At 34.8% G+C, this 19800-nt stretch overlaps 1 protein-coding gene across 1 annotated transcript in view; it reads right to left on the minus strand.

Annotated features, from left to right (window-relative positions):
* Nucleotides 1–3098: 3098 nt before the first annotated feature.
* The window catches only part of IFI44L (interferon induced protein 44 like), a 25090-nt gene continuing 8388 nt past the window's right edge, over nt 3099–19800 (minus strand). The window contains exons 2-9 of the mRNA XM_023208899.1: nt 17179–17666; nt 16556–16604; nt 15638–15833; nt 10037–10189; nt 8324–8495; nt 4379–4479; nt 3885–4059; nt 3099–3707 (exon numbers count right to left, since the gene is read on the minus strand). Coding sequence (XP_023064667.1) covers nt 3673–3707; nt 3885–4059; nt 4379–4479; nt 8324–8495; nt 10037–10189; nt 15638–15833; nt 16556–16604; nt 17179–17656 — 1359 coding nt within the window. The 5' untranslated portion in view covers nt 17657–17666 and the 3' untranslated portion in view covers nt 3099–3672. The remainder of the gene's footprint in view (nt 3708–3884; nt 4060–4378; nt 4480–8323; nt 8496–10036; nt 10190–15637; nt 15834–16555; nt 16605–17178; nt 17667–19800) is intronic.

Below are 19800 nucleotides of genomic sequence, written 5' to 3' on the forward strand. Positions count from 1 at the left end.
GGATGATATTCTACTTCCCAACACACTTACAGTTCATCTGCTATACTCCTTAGCACTGTCTTTGACTGAGCTGTACAGCTTGCTTAACTGTAAAGTATGTAAAGTTTCAAAAATCCTGGATGACCTCTAAAATGTAGCAAAACGATAATTCCCACTACCACTCAGGTTGGTAGAGAAAGATCAGGAAAATCCACAAAATGGAAAATATCCTCCCAGACAAAAGATGTTTCCCCCTTTTTGAGGCCTCCTCACCAATATTTCCTAACCTAAATTTCAAATATGTATTTAACTCCATTTGATGTTTAAGTGTTTCCAAAGCAATATAGAGCCAGAGGATAAGAAGTTGTGGTATCTGGCCGGGCGCGGTGGCTCACGCCTGTAATCCCGGCCCTTTGGGAGGCCGAGGTGGGCAGATCACGAGGTCAGGAGATCGAGACCATCCTGGCTAACACGGTGAAACCCCGTCTCTACTAAAAACACAAAAAACTAGCCGGGCGAGGTGGCGGGCGCCTGTAGTCCCAGCTACTGGGGAGGCTGAGGCAGGAGAATGGCGTGAACCCGGGAGGCAGAGCTTGCAGTGAGCCGAGATTGTGCCACAGCACTCCAGCCTGTGCGACAGAGCGAGACTACGCCTCAAAAAAAAAAAAAAAAGAAAGAAAGAAAGAAAGAAATTGTGGTATCATAGTTATGCGCGTCTGTGTGAAGAGACTACCAAACAGGCTTTGTGTGAGCAATAAATCTTTTTAATCACCTGGGTACAGGCGAGCTGAGTCCGAAAAGAGAGTCAGCAAAGGGAGATGGGGTGGGGCCGTTTTATAGGATTTGGGTAGGTAAAGGAAAATTACAGTCAAAGGGGGTTGTTCTCTGGCAGGCAGGGGTGGGAGGGGTCACAAGGTGCTCAGTGGGGGAGCTTTTGAGCCAGGATGAGCCAGGAAAAGGAATTTCACAAGGTGATGTCATGAGTTAAGGCAGGAACAGGCCATTTTCACTTCTTTTGTGGTGGAATGTCATAGTTAAGTCAGGAACCAGCCATCTGGACGTGTACATGCAGGTCACAGGGGATATTATGGCTTAGCTTTGGCTCAGAAGCCTGACAATCATTTTGCTAATACTGTCCATTTTAGCACAAAAAGGAGAACTTACTGTCAACATTTATGCTCCTAAAGGATGTTGGGTCAAATTAAATGTTCCTCATTATTTCTCTCTCTTGATCTCTCCTTTACTCCTCTTCCTTGCAGGGTCTCCATCTCCTTCATAAGGGCACACTCTGTTGCCCCTTTAAACAAAATAAAAAAGTCTTACATTCTGCCCAGATTTTTTTCAGGCTCCACCAAAGAAATGGGTGAATTATGGTCCAAAAGTTGGTAAGGATGATGGTGAGCCTTCAATCACCTTCAGTCTCTCAACCAACAATGGCCAAGGCTTGGTTTTTCCCTGGATTAAATGGAGAAAATCATGCCCTACTTTTTGGACCCATTGCTTCCACATTTGTATGGTAACTGTGAAACCATCTTAATGAACAGCAAACATTAACCACTAAATAAAATGTAGACTTTGAATAAAAGCACAGCTAAGTACTAACCAGCTTGCCCTTTAAGCCAATTCCTTACTGCTACTTACAGCATGACTGTTAGCTCCTTTCCTTATAGTTTCTTTCTGCCTAAAAGTCACATAGACGTGGTCAAAAGGCACTAACTTCCCTTAGTTATTTCTATAAGATAATATATGTAACATTAAGAAACATCAAGTTTCTATCTAAAACTTTTTCCAGATCCTGGAATCCCATGGGTCTGCTGACACTAGTCAGTCTGATGACTCTCTCCAAGAAACTGCCTCAGCAAAAAAAAAAAAAAAAGAAATTCCAGTTTTCATCTCTGTATGTTTCATTTCATTCCCTGTACCCCAACCAATCAGCAGCTCCAGACCTTCACCCCCTTACCTGCCTTTCTCTTAAAAACCCTAAACTGACACCCAGCAGGGAGGTGGATTTGAGGTTTCCTCAACCTTCCTCAATTTGCTGCTATTCAATTATTAAAGTCTTTCTCTACTGCAACACCTGCTGTTTTGGTGTATTGGTAGGTTACTCTGCAACAGGCACAACACTGATGAGCCTAAAATGACTTTTTCTGGTTGTCTCTCTAATTTTGTTCCCAATATCTACTTGTAGGCCTACTCCTCAATTTCCATGGTTCTCCTATTCCTAGGTCTTTTTTAAAGAGTTACTCTCTTCCACTGAATTGTGTCTCCTGAACATTCATTCACTTGAGCACAACTTCACTTGCAGCTTGGCTTTAGAAAATATTCCACAACTGGACATAAGAAACTCTTGCTTTCTTAATATCTATGACTACCCAAAAGATGAGTATAATTCTTATTAAAACTAAATTAGACTGTCAGAATGTGGATAACTATTGAACCAACGCATATTATTTTGAAGAAGACTAAGAATTTGGAGGAGAGAATTAAGAAGTCTTTAAGGAAGAAAAAAAACATGAAAGCTGTCTTTTGCGAACTTTGTTTTTCTTTCTTAATAGTATTAGCTTTCACAGCTACTAAGAGGACTTCAGAATTATTTGGAGCATGAGTATAAGAACCTTCTTACTGATTTGCACCAGTAACCTAAATTGAAGGACACATGGCTAGGATGATTTGGAATTCAATTAATGAAAATAAGGCATGGGTTTGTTAGAAGAGGAATATTTATTTTTTTTATAGAAATAAAATGTAAATTGTTAAAAAATGTTGGCTCATTTTTATTAATTCAATTACTTACAGTAATTCATATTTTCATTCAGATATAAATGAAACACTCTTCCTTCTTTATTTTTATTTCCTCTCCCCAGCTTTTCATTCTCTTTCAGTCTTCCTTTCTGTTTTTTGTTTGTTTGTTTTGTTTTCTTTTGTTTTTTTGAGTCAGGATCTTGTTCTTTCTCCCAGGCTAGAATGCAGTGGCACAATCTCAGCTCACTGTAGGCTCCACCTCCAAGGCTAAATCAATCATCCTGAGTAACTGGGACTACAGGCACGTGCCATCATACCCAGCTAATTTTTGTGGGTTTTGTTTTGTTCTTTTTTTTTTTTTTTTTTTTTTTTTTTGTAGTGGAGATAGGGTTTCATCATATTGCCCAGGCTAGTTTTCCTTTCTATGTAGAGAAAAATTTAAAGTGAATGTGATGTTGGAGAGGGTGGGAGGGAAAAGTAATGGTAAGTATGCTTGCTCATTACCAGGCACTGTGCTAAGTTCTGTGAATACATAGATAAGTAAAATCCACACTGTTTCTCAAAGAACTCACAATCTATTTAAGAAAGCAGATGTCTACACAATCATTTTATAACTATTATTCAATGTGATTAGTACTCACATAGCTCTATATAGAGTGCTATAGAAGAATAAATAAGAGAATATCTCATTTTTCCTGGAGTGGTTTAAGAAGGTGTCACCGAAAACTGAATTGTAAATGGTACAGAAATATGGAGGGGTGGTTTGTGGTAGGACCTATCTTAGCCCACTGCTTCTCAGGTTTGGCCTTTGAACTTGAGATACCACCGTTCCAAGGACAGAAGGCAAAATGAACAAAAGCAAAATCTGAAGGAGGCTGTCAATAGAGATTGACTCTCATTGAGGCACACCAATACAGGCTGGGCCAAATGTCAGAATCAAGGCAACTTATATCAAATGCAGGGCTGTAACACTCTCTCAATTGCACCTGAAAATGAAACAAAAAAGAGTGGAAATTAAGCACATATCCTAATGCAACTTTCAGGACTAATGCCACTTTCAGGGCATGCAGATGGGCCCCAGTCATCTAATAACTGATGTATAACTTAAGATTTTTCAAAAGGCACCAGTGATTTATGAGAGGGGGAGAAAAGGACCAGATTACCAGTTTCCTCAAGAGGCAAATCTTCTAAGAAATCATCTGCAGCCCGCAGCATCTGCCTCAGTGCAGAGAGGACCAGAATATCATTCATGGGGTCCAGTTCCAAATCTGAAGCATAATTTCCAACCATCAAAATACTGGAAATAGGAATGCCTAGCATTTTATTGACATTCATGACCTGTGGAAAGTATATTTAAAAAATGTAAATCTTGTATTTAATATTTGAAATTTGACCAATTTTAAATACAATTTAAGAAAGAATCCCAAAAAGCAATGGCTTAATAAGTTATCTTGGGAACATACTAATAATTGAGATCATTGCAGTTCTAAGTGTGATATAAATTTGAATTAATCAAGCAATTGATTCCATTCTTTATTTCCCTGCAAATACGTTGTGTGAGCATATATACACATACAGACACACACACACACACACACACACAAGTATGATTGTGATACTATCACAATAATATCTGGTTATAATCAGCATTCTTTACCTGCCTTTGAGAAGTCATAGATCTACTCAGGTTTAAAAAGTTGTCTTGAAGAACCTCACTGCAATCATCCACTTTAGTAAGCAAGGCTACATGTGCTACACCTATATCAAATAGATAAATCAGTTATTTTATATCATAAATAGCAATGTGTCAACAAGTTATTAAATATATGTGAAAGCAACTCTATAGGGTGATGTGATTTTGAGAGCTGAAGAATGAAATATCCCTAATACATCTCAATATGGAGCCTGAAGCTTTTCTAGCAGAGAAATTATCTTTGGTCTTTTTTTCCAACATGAAACAGCATTTTTCAATGCAACTAAATTCATACTAAATTGCAATTATCTACTATTCCATTCAACTAGTTTGTTTTAAATTGGCCAAGGGGAAAAAAGGGGTTGCGGGACTTTGGGGACTAAAAAGAACCACAAGAAAAAGAGGGAGTGAGGAGGGTTGCGTATGAGCATTTATGAGAGCAAACTGTACTGATTTCACAGTTCTAGTAAGGACCTATGCCTTTCTCCCTCAAACCACAGGGATTGAATTAGTAAATCACACTTGACTTCTAAACGAATCAAAATTCTACTATGCTAACAACTGCTTATGAGGAAAATATAAGATTAATTTCAAATGCCTGTCAAGAAAACTCCCAGAACTCTTAACAGAGCTTTTAGTACCTTCTTCCTACCGAAATCTTGTGTTTCTTTTTTCCATTACTAAATGATTTCTTTTACTACCCTCTCATCATTCAGGTTTTAGAGGAATAACTAGCAAAGTTGGCCAATTAATACCTAGGTTCTGGTAGAGGGCAGTTCTCAATTGATACCTATAATTTTTTTCAACCTCTGTTACAATGTAATTCTTCTCTTTCAAAATTAATACAATGTCCTTTTAGAGGTCCTAAGTCAGCACAGTTAGTTGCATTAAGCATTGCCATCCAGCATGCCAAGCATAATGTGTTGCCATACGTCCTTGAAAACTCATTTTAAAACTTAGCATTTCTCTTTTACCCCAAACCCTCCATCATTTTAAAGCTATTAAGTGATTATATAAGCTTATATATTTACATTGTGTATATCTAATGTTCACTACTCAGACATTTGTTAGATGGTTTGTTAAGTTCAGATGCAAAACTTATCCCCATTTTATAACAGAAGACTAAAGTTCAGTGAAATTAAGTTACCTTCCTCAAGGTCAAAGTTTACTACTATTTAAAAACGTGGTTCACTTACCCAAGACCATGCTCTATACATTAAACTGCATAGCACTTTTCGGAACCTAAATATGTGATCTTTATACTGATAAAGTAAGCGATGAGGCTTTGGAGTATAAATGCCCCAACAATTCTTTATATGAAAATATTTTCAAACTTCAGTGAGAGTACTTCCAGTTCTGAATCAAATGGAGTAGACACACTTTTCCCTCTTCTTTACACTAAATATGGCTAAAATCTCTGGACATTATACATAAATCAAACATAAAGATTGAAAAGTGCAGAGGATGCGATTTGGCCAGAAACCTTGAGATCCAAGAAACAATACACAGATGAGTTCTCTAGGTTTTCTTTTTACTTCATATGTCCCAGATTGGCTTTTAGAGACACTCACCATTGAAAAATGCCAATTAGAGCCAGCAACAAGAAAAAAAAAGTAAAGTAAAACCTGTTCCATCTAGTCAAAGCATAAGAAAAAGGGCAGTGTAGCAAGACAGAAAACTTTCAGAAAATAGCCACACTACCTGAGCCAAACACCACAGAAATCACTTAGCCCTATCCATGGATATGTCCTTCCCTTTCCCAACCTTCGTCCTTAGCCAAGGTAGTATCAGACAAGAAAAAAAAAATGTAGGGAGCCAGCACATTTATACCTGCACTAACAAGGTCTGTCTTGATGGTGTCAAGGGAGGCTACTTGGGGATCCTAGACTTCCACCAAATCAGCGGCAATGAGGTGCTCTTCTCCCTCTCTGGCAGTGTGAGAGGAGAACAAATGAGAAGCTAGAACTTTACCCTTCATTAACCTTAGATGCAAGGAGGCTTCTAGCCCCTGTGATATCAGAGGATCCTATATGGAGCGCAGTAAGAAAGTGCCCTTTCTCTAGGGATGTCAAACAAGGCCTCATGGAAAACCTATACTTTCCATCCTACCAGTATCAGAATATGTCTGTGAAAACACAAAATGTAAGATCCAGAGTCACAGAATAAAATACTTAAAATATCAAAGACACAATTAAAGATCATTTGTCACATCAAAACCCAGGAAATTGTCAACTTGAAAAAGAAAAGCTAATCAGAAGATCCTGACCCTAATTAGATGATAAAGATGTTAGAATTATTTGGTAAGGATTTTAAGCAACCATCATAAAAATGCTTAAGAACCAAGTAGGAACATGCTTGAAGCAAATGCAGGAAGTGGAATGTCTCAGCAAAGAAATAGAAGATACGAAAAAGAATCAAATAGAAATTTTAGAACTAAAAGAATATTATACCCAAGATAGGACAAACAATAGATATGCTCAAAAGCAGAATGGAGAGGACAAAGTAATGAACAAATGAATTTAAAGATATAACAATAGAAATTACCCACTCTGAAAAATAAAGAGCAAATAGATATAAAAATAAATAAATAAATAAATATACAGTGAGACTATAACAAAATATCTAGAATTCACGTCCCAGAGTTCCAAAAAGAGAGATGAGATATGGCAGGGCTAGAAATCGTCATAATAGTAAGACAACTGCAGACTGAGAGAAACTATTTGCAAATGATATATCTTATAATTGACTCATATTTAGGATTTACAGATCTTTCAAAATTCAAGTTCTAAAAAGCACAAATAATCCAATCAGAAAATAGTCAAAAGACGTGAGGAGACATTTCATTGAACAAGCTATACAGAAGGCAAATAAGCACATGAGAAGATATTCAATGTCATTAGTCATTAAGCAATGCAAATTAAGAACCTGATGAAATATCAGTATACATCTATTAGAATAGTTAACAATTTTCTAATAGCAACAATAGCAAATACTACCAAGAATGCAGAAAAATCAGATCTCTCATGTATTGCTGGTGGGATTGTAAAATGGTACAGTCCCTCTAGAATGTAGCTTGGTGATCTCTTTCAAAGTTAAACATACAGTTACTATATGACCCAGCATTACATTTTTGGAGACTTATCCCAGAGGAATGAAAACATGTCCACAAAAAACCTGAACAGTAATATTCATAGGAGTTTTATTTGCAGTAGCTAAAAACTGGAATTTTTTTTTTTGATAGAGCATGGTTAAACTGTGGGATATCTATACCATGGAATACTATATAATTTTTTAATGAACAATAAATACATACAAAATCTTGGATGGATGTCAAGAAATCCATCCAAGGCTGAGTCAAAAAATCCAGTCTCTAAAGGTGACATACTGTATGATTCCATTTGTATAACATTCACAAAATGACAAAATTATGGAAATGAAGAAAATATTAGTGGTTGCCAAGAGTTAAGGATGGTGGAGAAATAGTGGGTGCCATGGGGGAAATCTATGAAGTGATGTAACAGTTGGTTGCAGAGATGGGTACATAAACTTACACATGTGATAAGATGACATAGAACTATAAACACACATTGTTAGCAACCAGTTTCCTGGATTCAGTCTTCCTGGTACAGCCACATAATGTGAAGAGGTGACTTCCCTATCTAACGCCTCAGGAAAATCGCACACGAAAAAAGAAAAAAAGGATGGCTAGTCTATTCTTTAAAGACTGAAAATTAGGATTTGGGGTCTTTCTTCAGTCATGCCTGTGAATGATCTCTACCTGTGATGGCCACCACTCCAGGGAAATTGGATGAAAGGTACATGGGAAATCTCTGTAATCTCTTTGCAACTTCTGGCAAATCTATAATTATATCAAAGTAAATATTTTTGGATAAGTACGATGAGACTCACCACAGTTTAATACTTCTTTGTGAACTTGCTTGAATTTTGCCAACATTTTAGAGGAGAGATTGTCAATAGAGTTGATGTCTAAGACATAAGCCACACAGTGAATCCTGTCCTTCAGAGATGGAGAGGTGATAAAAGTAGAATGCTCAGGTGTAATTGGTTTACGAGGATTAAACTGTTATAAAAACATAAGGTAACATTCAGAATTCAGAGAGTTTCTGTTTAATCCTTAAAGAGACAATTAATGCTTCTAATACTGTAACTACTTATCTCCCTCCTCCCCAGCAATTCTTTCCCCAAATTAGTAGCACCCACCTCTTTACTCCCTTCCCACTGTGAGCATTATGCCATTATATCTCTCTCACAGCAAAAAAAAAACCACTTTATTGCTGTGGCAAAAATGATAATCATCCATTGTAAGTATTGCAGGAAAGTATAAAGAATATTTTGGGAAAGCTAACATCAAATCCTACTATCCTGAAATAAACACCATTAACATTTGTTAAATACAACTTAAAACTCCTTTCTAAGCATTTTGCATGCTTAAATGAACTGGATAGAGAGAATAAAACAAAGAAAAATATGTTGCAAATGCTATTTAAATTAAAAGACTGTAATTTATTTTGATTTTATAGAAGAAAAACAAACTAAAGTGAAATAAAAGAAATACCAACTTTGAAGTTAATATCTTCTTACCACAAGACAATAATCTTTCTAAGATTAAGGAAATAGATTATGAAACAACAGTTTGGAAACATGTAGTTACTAAGATATATATTTCAATGTTGGACTGAATTGACTGGTTCCCTGCTGTGAAAAATTAGGGTGTTGGTATGCTCCTGATTTCTCCAATGTCTTCGCTGTATCCCCGCTCTCTTTATCTGTGTGTCTCCTTTTCCCTGACTGCATTATGAACTCCTGGAGGATAAGGATTGTGTTGTTATTGAACTATGTGTTTTCAGTAACTGGCTTAGAGTTTGGCACAAATATGGTTTATAATAAATGGTTTTTGAATGAATAAATGAATACATAGGTAAGGTTTCCAATTCAGCAAAATTGGGAGGCAAAAGAGAGTCTTCTTTAGAAATTGACGCTGATACCCAACACCTGAAAGAAAGGTAACAATCATTGTTGGCTTTTTTGAGAACTTAGACTATATCATCTCATTTAATCTTCTTAGCCACCTATGAGATGGACACCATTAATACCAACATTGCACACCTAAAAAAAAAAAAAACTGAGAGAGAAGTGTGTAACTTACTTATGGGTACACATCTGCTAGTAGCAAAGCCGAATTTTGAATCTAGGTATTTAGTAGTGAAATCTAAGCATTTACAGTATAAAATCACATTTCAATACAAAGTGGTTACTTGTTCCAACATTTTGTCTATGTAACCGAAAAAGTGCAAGGGATTAAGTGACTATTATTAGTTTACATTATTGTAAAGAGTGATAAAAGCACACTATCTCCTTGATCTTTTACTAGAATGTGAATACATAAAATCCTGCCTTTTGGCTTTATTTTTCAATGTTACAGAAAAGAACAGTAGTCACTCTACTTTTTTTATATGAATTCTTATTCATTTAAAGTAGAATAGTGTTGATTGATGTTGAAACCACATTATGGCAGTTGAAATTGCCTTATGAGGTTAAAAATTCAATGAAAAATATTGAAGAAAATGATTTGAAATGTTTTGGATATTGAAGAAATCTTACCTGATATCTGTCTGGTATACAACCTTTTAAGATGTAGGGAATGTCATCCATGCACAGTCCTGCTCCCTCTGCCCCATCTAGACCCATGGTGTCACACAACATAAATGGCAGAGATTTTCCATTTTTTCCATCTTTAACAGAATAGATCCTATACTGTTAAAAAATATATATATTAAGTGTAAAGTTTCATCCATCATCCAACATTCAAAACAGGATAATAAGAAGAAAAGAGATTGGTTAATATTTGAACACCATGGTCTGCAAACAGTTTGGTCTCAGGACCCCTTTAGACTCTTAAAAGTTACTGAGAATCCCAAAGATCTGTTATTTATGTGGGTTATATCTATGAATATTTAAAATGTTGGAAATTAAAACTGAAAAATTTTTCATGTTTCTTTTTTAATTAAAATGGAAAATTATATGTAATTTATCATGTAAAACACGCATGTGTGTATATATATATACACACACACACATATATATATAAAATAGTATGTTTTGACTCCTTGCTTTTTATATTTTATGTATCTACTATCAGTATTTGTTTTGTGGTTAATCATCATGCTTACAAAAGAAAATTTATAACTGGTTATATTAAGTTAATAACAGCTCCACTTAGATAGAAAAAAAAAAAAACACTCCAGATTTTTGCTCCACTCCTCCCCACAGTTTGCATCTTTGATGCCAGAATTTACATCTTTCCATGTTGCATATCCTTTAACAAAACATTATAGCTATTATTATTTTAGTAGTTTTGTCTTTTAAACTTCATATTGAAGATATAGGTGATTTACACACCATCATTATAGTATGAGTATTCTGAATTTTACCATATAGTTTTACCAGTGAGTTTTATACTTTCAGATATTTTTATATTACTTATTAGCATCCTTTTCTTTCATCTTGAAAAACTTGCTTTAGCATTCTTGTAAGACAGGTCTAATTGTAATGAACTCGCTCAGCTTTTGTTCATCCAGGAAAATTTTTATCTATCATTTATTTCTGAAGGACAGCTTTACTTGGTATAATATTCGCAATGGATGTGTGTGTTTGTTTTTTCTTTCAGAGCTTTGAATATTTCATCCCACTCTCTCTTGGCCTGTACAGTTTCTGCTGACAAATCTGCTGCTAGTCATATTAAAACTGTCTAATATGTTATTTGCTTTTTTTATCTTCCTGTTTTCAGAATCCTCTCTTTGTCTTTGATATTTTACAGTTTGATTTTAATATGTCTTGGGTTAATCTTCTTTGGATTAAATCTGACTGGGGACTTTTCTCTCAGCTTTACCTGGATATTTACATCATCCTCCAGGTTTGAAAAGTTTTTTGCTACTATTTATTTACTTAAGATATCTATTACTTTTAATTTCTTGTCTTTTTTAGCTCCTATAACTTGAATATTTGTTCTTTTGATGCTGTTCCATAAATCCCATAAGCTTTCTTCATTCCTTTCCATTTTGATTTTTTTCTCCTCTATCTATATTTTCAAATAACCTACCTTTAAGTTCACAGACTCTTACTTGATCAATTCTGCTGTTGATGGTCTCTATTTCATTTCTCATTTCACCCACTGTATTTTTTATCTCTGAAAATTGTTTGATTTTTTATAATTATTACAACCTTTCTATTAAATTTCTTATTCTGATCACTCATCATTTTTCTCATTTTGTTAAATTGTTTCTCTGTATTTTCTTGAAGTTTACTGTGCTTCGTTAAAATAATTATTTTGAATTCTTCAGGTGGTTCATACATCTCCATTTCTTTAGGATTGGTCACTGGCACATTATTTGATCTCTTTAATGATGTCATATTACCCTGATTGTTCTTGACTCTTGTGACTATGTGTCAATGTATAAACATCTCTGGAAGTAGGTACTTATTCCAATCTTTGCAGGTTGCCTTTGTCTGGAAAAGTCCTTCAACAATCAGCCTATCCAAAAATTCTGGGCACACTGCCTTGCATAGTCCCAAAGCCTGGGACCACTGTGACTGGTGCAGCACTGAGGCATGCCTAAAGCTCAGGGCCACTGTGGCATCCCTGTCATTAAGTGCTGTTCAGAGGTTGGGCCACTAATAATCCATCCATGGTGGGGTCCAGGGACTGAGTCCACCATGCAAGCTTGAAGCGTAGGGCCACATGGTCTTACTTTGGCACCAGCATGGGGCTAGAGGCTCAACTGTCAAATAACAGCCTAAAGTCTGGGGCCATGAGGTTCTATCCAGTGCTCAATTTTACTGTAGTAGGCCTGATATTGGAGTCCAGGCAAAGTCCTGTGCTCAACTCCCTCTTTTCCCCCAAGCAGATGACAGTTCTCTCCACACTATGCTGCCTGGGATTGAGGGGGGGTGATGCAGATGACGTAAAACTGTTTTTCCTACCCTCTTCAATGTATCTTTTGTTATTATTGTGCTAGAACTGGTACTGTAATCTTTCACCTGATTTCCTGAGGTGACATTTTTGTGTGTTAGTAGTTATTCAAATTGATGTTTCAGTGGAGGAATGATTGCTGGAGAGACCTATGTGACCATCTTGCTCTGCCCCTCCTCCTCTTAAATGTTGTTTTAATCATTAAAAATTCAATTACAAACCTGTCAAATGTTTATCAAATAACATTTTTTACTTAAAAAGCATTTTAAAAAATTTACATAAAACAGTGTCATTGGTTTATTATTACAATTCCCTTTAAAGTCTGGATTAAAGAATATAACTGTAATCTCATATGTGGCTCTGATTCAGTCTCTTGAAATGTTGTTTCAATTGATGTATGTGAAGAAAATATGGCCTCTCACACCTGTATACTATGAAAAGGAGGTAATATTTCACTGTATAGCTTTCAGGTAATTGTGAATATTCCTCAACATAATATAGCAAAGCTCAACAAGTAATAACTTCTTAAAGGTTAGTTGCAAGTGGAATCTGTGACATTTTTATATGCCGCCACATTAAATCCATTGGTTCGTCTTATACTTTGAATATATCTTTTACTCGTGCATGATTTTTTAACCTAATTTATTGCACATTTTAAAACATTGGTTCACTGGGTTATCCAGATCTTCCTAATGGTGACACATTTCATCATACAATATTAAAACATCATATTTGTTAATACCACCATTAATCTCATTGGATAAGCGTTGAAAAGCTGTCAGGCTCAGAATAGTGGATACAAGTTTCTCTAACTTTGATTTTTCTCAAAAGCTCAAATTTTGTTATTGGCAACAGACACTGTCAGTTTTTGCTTTTGTCTTTGATTAGCAAGGTCGCTTTGAGCATTTTCATTAAGATATCTGCCAAATATCCAAGTATGAATAAGTAAGTCTGTTCTGTCCAGTAAAAGTGATGTCACATAAAAAAAAAGTTCAGTTAACAACTCAGTTGCTCCAGTGCTTTTTCTAAAGACAACTGCTAATTTTCAATATGCATTAGAAGTACTTTATGAGCACTTCCCATGTTATCATACTGAATATCAAAATGATGTGTATTCCAAAGTAGAGTTTAAATAAAACCAGTAACTGTTACTATTCATCAAGGAGTAAAACTGGCATTTTTTTCCTGTAAGTGCAGTAATTGGGAGAAATACAGTGACTAGTAGTAGTGTTTGGTGCCACCGTTTGATTCATATTAATGTGCCAATAGGTAAAACTATGTTGTATAATTAATTCAAGAGTCAAGACACTAGGAAAGACAAAAAAAACTTAGAATAATTCCAAAAATAGTTTTGAACTCAGAGATACCCTTAAAATGTATCTGGGAACCCAAGGGGTCCACAAATCTCACTTTGAGAAGCACAACAGAACTTTCTTTCCTAGATAAACACATTCAATATTATGGCAAGGATATTTTTTAGAATTCTGAAAGGATTTTATTTGTTGGTCAGATATACTTTCAACATACACACAAAAAAATGGAAGATTTAGGAAGAATTGCAAAGGAAAGGATTTCTCAGAGACACTTTAATTACAATTTTTCCATCTGTGGTTCTGGCAAGGGTGTAATATCACTCAAACCAGAAGGGAGAGAACCCTCTATGACCTATTGTGGTCTGTAATAAAGTCAAAAGGTCTCACTGGGCCATGAAACACATAGGCATAATCCCACTGAAGATTGTTATCTAGGAGAATAGGACTTACCAGTGCCTCAACATGAAAGAAATTACACTAAGCACTAGAGTTAAAGTACATGGTAAAATTTCAGGAACACCAATATGCATCTTCATAGTTTCCTTACCCATTGATTTGCTTGCTTTATAACTTCAATTATTCAAAGGAAAGGGTCTTTAAGCAATAAAATATTCTATTTCCCTCATAAAAGTCTGCCCTACATTTCTTCAATTTAAATAACATTTGCATTTCATTGGAATTCAGTGTCTACAGCTTCTCTTAAAATAAGACCTTTGGAATTTAAAACTTAAAAGGAAGAAAGAGAAATTTCATCTTGAGTAGTACCTCTATTATAGTATATATCACAATGAATGATACATATTTATTATCTGCATTGGTCTCTGAGATCTCTGGGCAACAGGACCAATTTGTATTTAGGTCTCTATTTCTGAATAAATATTTAGCAAACAGACACATTTCAATAAATGCTTGATTAATTTAATTTGTGTTATTGTACCTTGCCATGGCTTCTGAGACTACACTGATACATTAAAATAAAGCCACTCCAGAGCATAGTATCTGGCCAACATCAAGAAATAAGATGTAATTCTTGAAAGTCCTAGAAAATTCTTTCAGTTATTGAGTGTAACACAAAAGCTAAAAATCAACCATTACTGTCTTATTATGCAGTCTTATATTATGCTAAATTTTGCATTGATAATACACAGCATATTGATAATACACAGCATAATATTGTCACCTAACAAGTGACAATATTAATTTGTGGTAATCATTTAAAAATCCTGATTCTAAAATTTTCTATTATTTCCCATTCTTATTTTTTTGTTTGATAGCATGTGCATGATAACATTGAAAAGCATAAACCAGAAAGAATTTTCTAGACAAGTGTTGCATCATAATTTGTAGTTCTTTAGAGCGACAAGTAAGAAATCTATATTACTATTTATTTCCTTATGTATATCTTTTTGTAAATAAGATAGTTTTTGTAAGAGCATAGATTTACACTTCAAGTTCTCCTTCAAAGTTGACCCACCAAAGTGAAATACTATTTTGCTTTTCATGACCATGTCTTAGAAAATGGTCTTATGTAATAAAAAAAAAATTATCTTACATAATTCTCATTATTTTACTACAAAAAAGAAAAACATTTTAAACCAGGTAAAATCATGTGGTACGTGAGTAAAATGAACATCAAATATAATGGCCAAATACTTCCATAGGGTTTTTTAATTTTTGTTGTATTTTACACAAATACTAAAAAGTATTCTTTATGTAACTGCTTCTTCCTTCCATAAAATTTGAAAGCTTCTCTGTATAATATAGCACAATGGAGGTGATTCTGATTAAAATTTTACTTTTATTTTCCATTTGATTTAGCATTTAATTGTATGTTAGGATTGCCCTGAGAGAAAAAGGCAAAGACATAAACAATATAGTAATTGTAATCTATAAAATAAAATCCTCAGGGAAATAACTTACCCGTTCAGTAATGCTGGTGGTATCAGATCCGACTATGGCTTGGCCAGTCACATGGCCATGAAAAACAGACTTGACTGAATTGAAAAAACTGGACTTTCCAGACCCAACTGGACCCACCAAAAGAATACGAATTTCTGAAACCAAGTCTGCATACGGCTTGTAGCCTCTGATGTCTGCTAGAAGCCTATTTCTGTGCCTGTTAAAATATAGTGGTTAAATACAGCATAAGAACAGCCAATAAAGAATACCATAAATAACACTACAAGTCACCTAGAGCTTCTTTCTCTTCCTGAGAAGGGTATTTTTTCAATATTTAATTATTATATTGATAATTGGATCTTCTATAATATGATTGGAAATATCTAAAGTTATACATTTTGTGCTTAAAGAAAATGCATTATTTTACATCTGACTAAAGTTAAATATTAACCAGCAACCAAACAATTTTTCAACTATTAGTCTTAGATCACATGAATGTAATGAGAAATATCAGTAACATTGAAGATAAATTATTATTTTCACTAAAAATACATTAAGGAGAAATCAAAATAAAATATATGCAATGTAGCTATCTATAAATTTAAAAAGAGAGTTTGTTTTTGACATTTACTAAGGATTCTCAAAAGCTGTTTCTCAAGGAAAAGATTCAGAGAAATTATCTGAAATGGTTAGCCAGACTCTACCTGGAAAATTTTGATCTGAAGTGGAAATGAAGTCAAACTGGTCAATGCCATCAGGTGGATATTTAAAGTTTCATAGTTGGTAGTGGTTTTGTTATTTTATGCCAAAAACATTATAACTCTTTTTTTTTAATCATTCCAGTGGCATGATTTTTATCTTTACTACTTATTTGTCAGCATTCTTTATACAAGTGGTCTAAATAAAATCATTAATAGATAGCCCAAGAATCCAACTTACTCTCTGGCTTTCAATATCCTCTTTGTGCAGCCTAGGTTATACTCAGTTCCTATAGGAAATAAACATAGCATAATAAGTTTTTTAAAATTGTCTGGTTAAATATGGCCAAGTCTACTTTTGAAATAAGACATTGAGTTTGCTTGCATAACCCAGGGCTGAGCTGCTCAATTAGGAGTCAGGGCTGGCAACATAATGAGAGGAAGAGGAGAAAAAATTATCCTCTCTGCACATTAACTTGCTCTGGAAGCTCTCACATAATTACACCTAGAAGTTCTAAGGGTCATATGTTATAAGGGTCTGATCTTTGGGTCATATATCAAAACAGACCAGCTCTGATGATAAGATCTCTCTCTCTCTCTGCACATCTCCAACTCCTTTGTCATCTCTATCTCTGTTCATATATTTCTCAACTTGCTCTTCTCAAAGCAGCCTATACGTTCTGGATAAAAACCTCATAATCTTTATGTTCCCCACATTTCATTTCAGAATTTATCAAAGAGTATAAATTGGCACGAATCTAATTGTTCCTCTCACTTTCCTCGCTCTTGTAGATCAATTATTACCTACCGAACACAAAGATTAGAATCATAATGTGAGATGTAGGACTATCTAATTTTACGTACCTTCAACTCGAAAAACTTCGCACTCCAAAAATTGAAGGTGGCCATAAAACCTTAGTTTCAAGTTTTTTGTCATCATTTTATCTAGATAAATTTTATTATCTGGACATATAATGAAAATATTCTTTTTCGATAAATGACACACCAGTTGTTTATCAATAATTTTTGGTGCTGTATTTAAGAGTAATGTTTCTATTTCAGTGGTGTCATTTTTCTTTTGAAGTGAAAACCACAGGGAATCATTTGGCTCTGTCGAACTTTCACATAAATTAGTATAATTTCCAAGCACAAAGGCTACAATCATATTTTCATTAATGTAAGTCATTGTTATAGTATATCCCTGATGGCTGCATCTTTGAACCATATCTTCAATGCTACCTCCATGAACACTAGACTTATAGAGAAGACTCAAAGAAACATTTCCAAGCAGCTTGCGCAGATGATTTTCATCATTCCATGTCAATCTTGTTGTCACTTCCATTGTTCTAGATCTAATGGAAAAACAATTATAGGTTGAGAAGCTTATATAATATAGTAGCTTATAGCTTAGCTTTCCACTTCTACTTTCAGTGAGTTCTTTTTTCACTGACTCAATTAAAACATATTATTTGGTTAAGGCAAAAAATACAGAAATGGCACAATAATGTTAGATATAAAAATATATAATTTAGAAAGGAAAAGTCATTAAAATTTTTAAATCAATTGACAAACTTCAGAAAGTTAAAGAATAAAGAAAAAATAAATCTGAATAAGAGTCAGCAAACTTTTTCATAATGAACAAGATAGTAAATATTTTAGCCTTTGTAGGCCATAAGGTCTCTTCCACAATTACTCAACTAGCCTTTGTAGGCCATAAGGTCTCTTCCACAATTACTCAACTTTGCCACTGTAATACAAAAGAAGTCATAGATAATATGTAAACAAGAGAGCATGACTGTGTTCCAATAAAATTTTCTTTAAAAATGCATATGGCTGCAACAGAGGCCATCATCATCATATCACATTCATCATTTGCCAATGTATGAATTAGAAAATGGAGCCTAGGAATTCATGCAAAATAAAGCACATAAAGAAACTGAAATGTGAAAGAAGATAACAGCTGTAGAAGTCTTACAGCAGCAAAATAGACAATTGGTCATCAGAACAATTATTTCAACAACAAAAAAGAAAAAACTGGAAAAGCAGGATAAACTATAAAAACACATGTGTCGGCAGGGCGCGGTGGCTCACGCCTGTAATCCCAGCACTTTGGGAGGCCGAGGCGGGCGGATCACAAGGTCAGGAGATAGAGACCACGGTGAAACCCCGTCTCTACTAAAAATACAAAAAAGAGTTAGCCGGGCGCCATGGCAGGCGCCTGTAGTCCCAGCTACTCAGGAGGCTGAGGCAGGAGAATGGCGGGAACCCGGGAGGCGGAGCTTGCAGTGAGCCGAGATAGCGCCACCGCACTCCAGCCTGGTGGACAGAGCGAGACTCCGTCTCAAAAAAAAAAAAAAAAAAAAAAAAAACAAAAACAAAAAAAAAACACATATGTCACAAAGCTCTAAAGACCAAACAAGGCAGTTAAGACCTATAGCTATTGGCAAAGATTTGGAGAAGTTATATAGAGAGAGATTAGCTAGGCATTTGGGAGCACATTTCCGACGTGCGTCTGTCAGATTCAGAAAAGGCATTTGTGGTGCTGAAAAGTTAAGCAAAGCATTTGCTAGACTCATAGAGTTAGGGAGATAAAAATCATACTTTGGAGTGCAATAAGGAGAGTACCTGGGAAACCTTTCCCTTAGGCTACAGTTTGGGATTCTAAAGAGCTACAGGGAAAACCAAAAACCATATGCTCTCACTTATAAGTGGGAGCTAAGCTATGAGTACACAAAGGCATACAACTGATATAATAGACTTTAGAGACTCAGAAAGGAGAGGATGGAAGAGGAGCTAGGGATTTAAAAAACTACATATTAGATACAATTTACACTACTTGCATAATGGATGCACTAAAATCTCAGAATTCACCACTATATAATTCATCCATGTAACAAAAAACCATTTATACTCCAAGTACTATTGAAATAAATTTTTTAAAAAAATTTAAGAAAAGAGCTACAGAGAAGAAGTAAGTATGAACTGGAAGCAGACAGAGTTAATGTCATACTTCAGTATTCTTAATCCTGGATTGAATTAAAGTAAATGAGAGTTGCTAGTGTCCACAGTTGCACGGCAGAAACAAAATAAATCTTGTCTGGATGAAAAGAACATTCTTCCAGCTTCAAAATATCTCTATGATTTTTTAACTATTCAGTGACTTTCATTCATCATAAACACATTCATGTTTCGAGGTAAATGAAACAACATGATAGAAAACCAAGAGGAAAGAGCACACAATAGAAACAAACCATTACTTATACCGGAGTTACCCATAGAGATTTTTAAATTACTATGTTTAATATGTTCAAACAGCTAAAAGGTAAGATTGAATGATTTACAGTAAAAGGAATACAATAAAAAATCAAAAAGAGATTCTATATGTAAAAATATGTATCTGAAATTAATAATTAAGTGAAAACATTTAACTGCAAGTAGGCATAAAGAATTAGAAGAAAATTTACCAACTGAAGTATTGAGACAAAA

This window comes from Piliocolobus tephrosceles, chromosome 1 (genome assembly GCF_002776525.5).
Source record: "Piliocolobus tephrosceles isolate RC106 chromosome 1, ASM277652v3, whole genome shotgun sequence".
NCBI lineage: Eukaryota > Metazoa > Chordata > Mammalia > Primates > Cercopithecidae > Piliocolobus > Piliocolobus tephrosceles.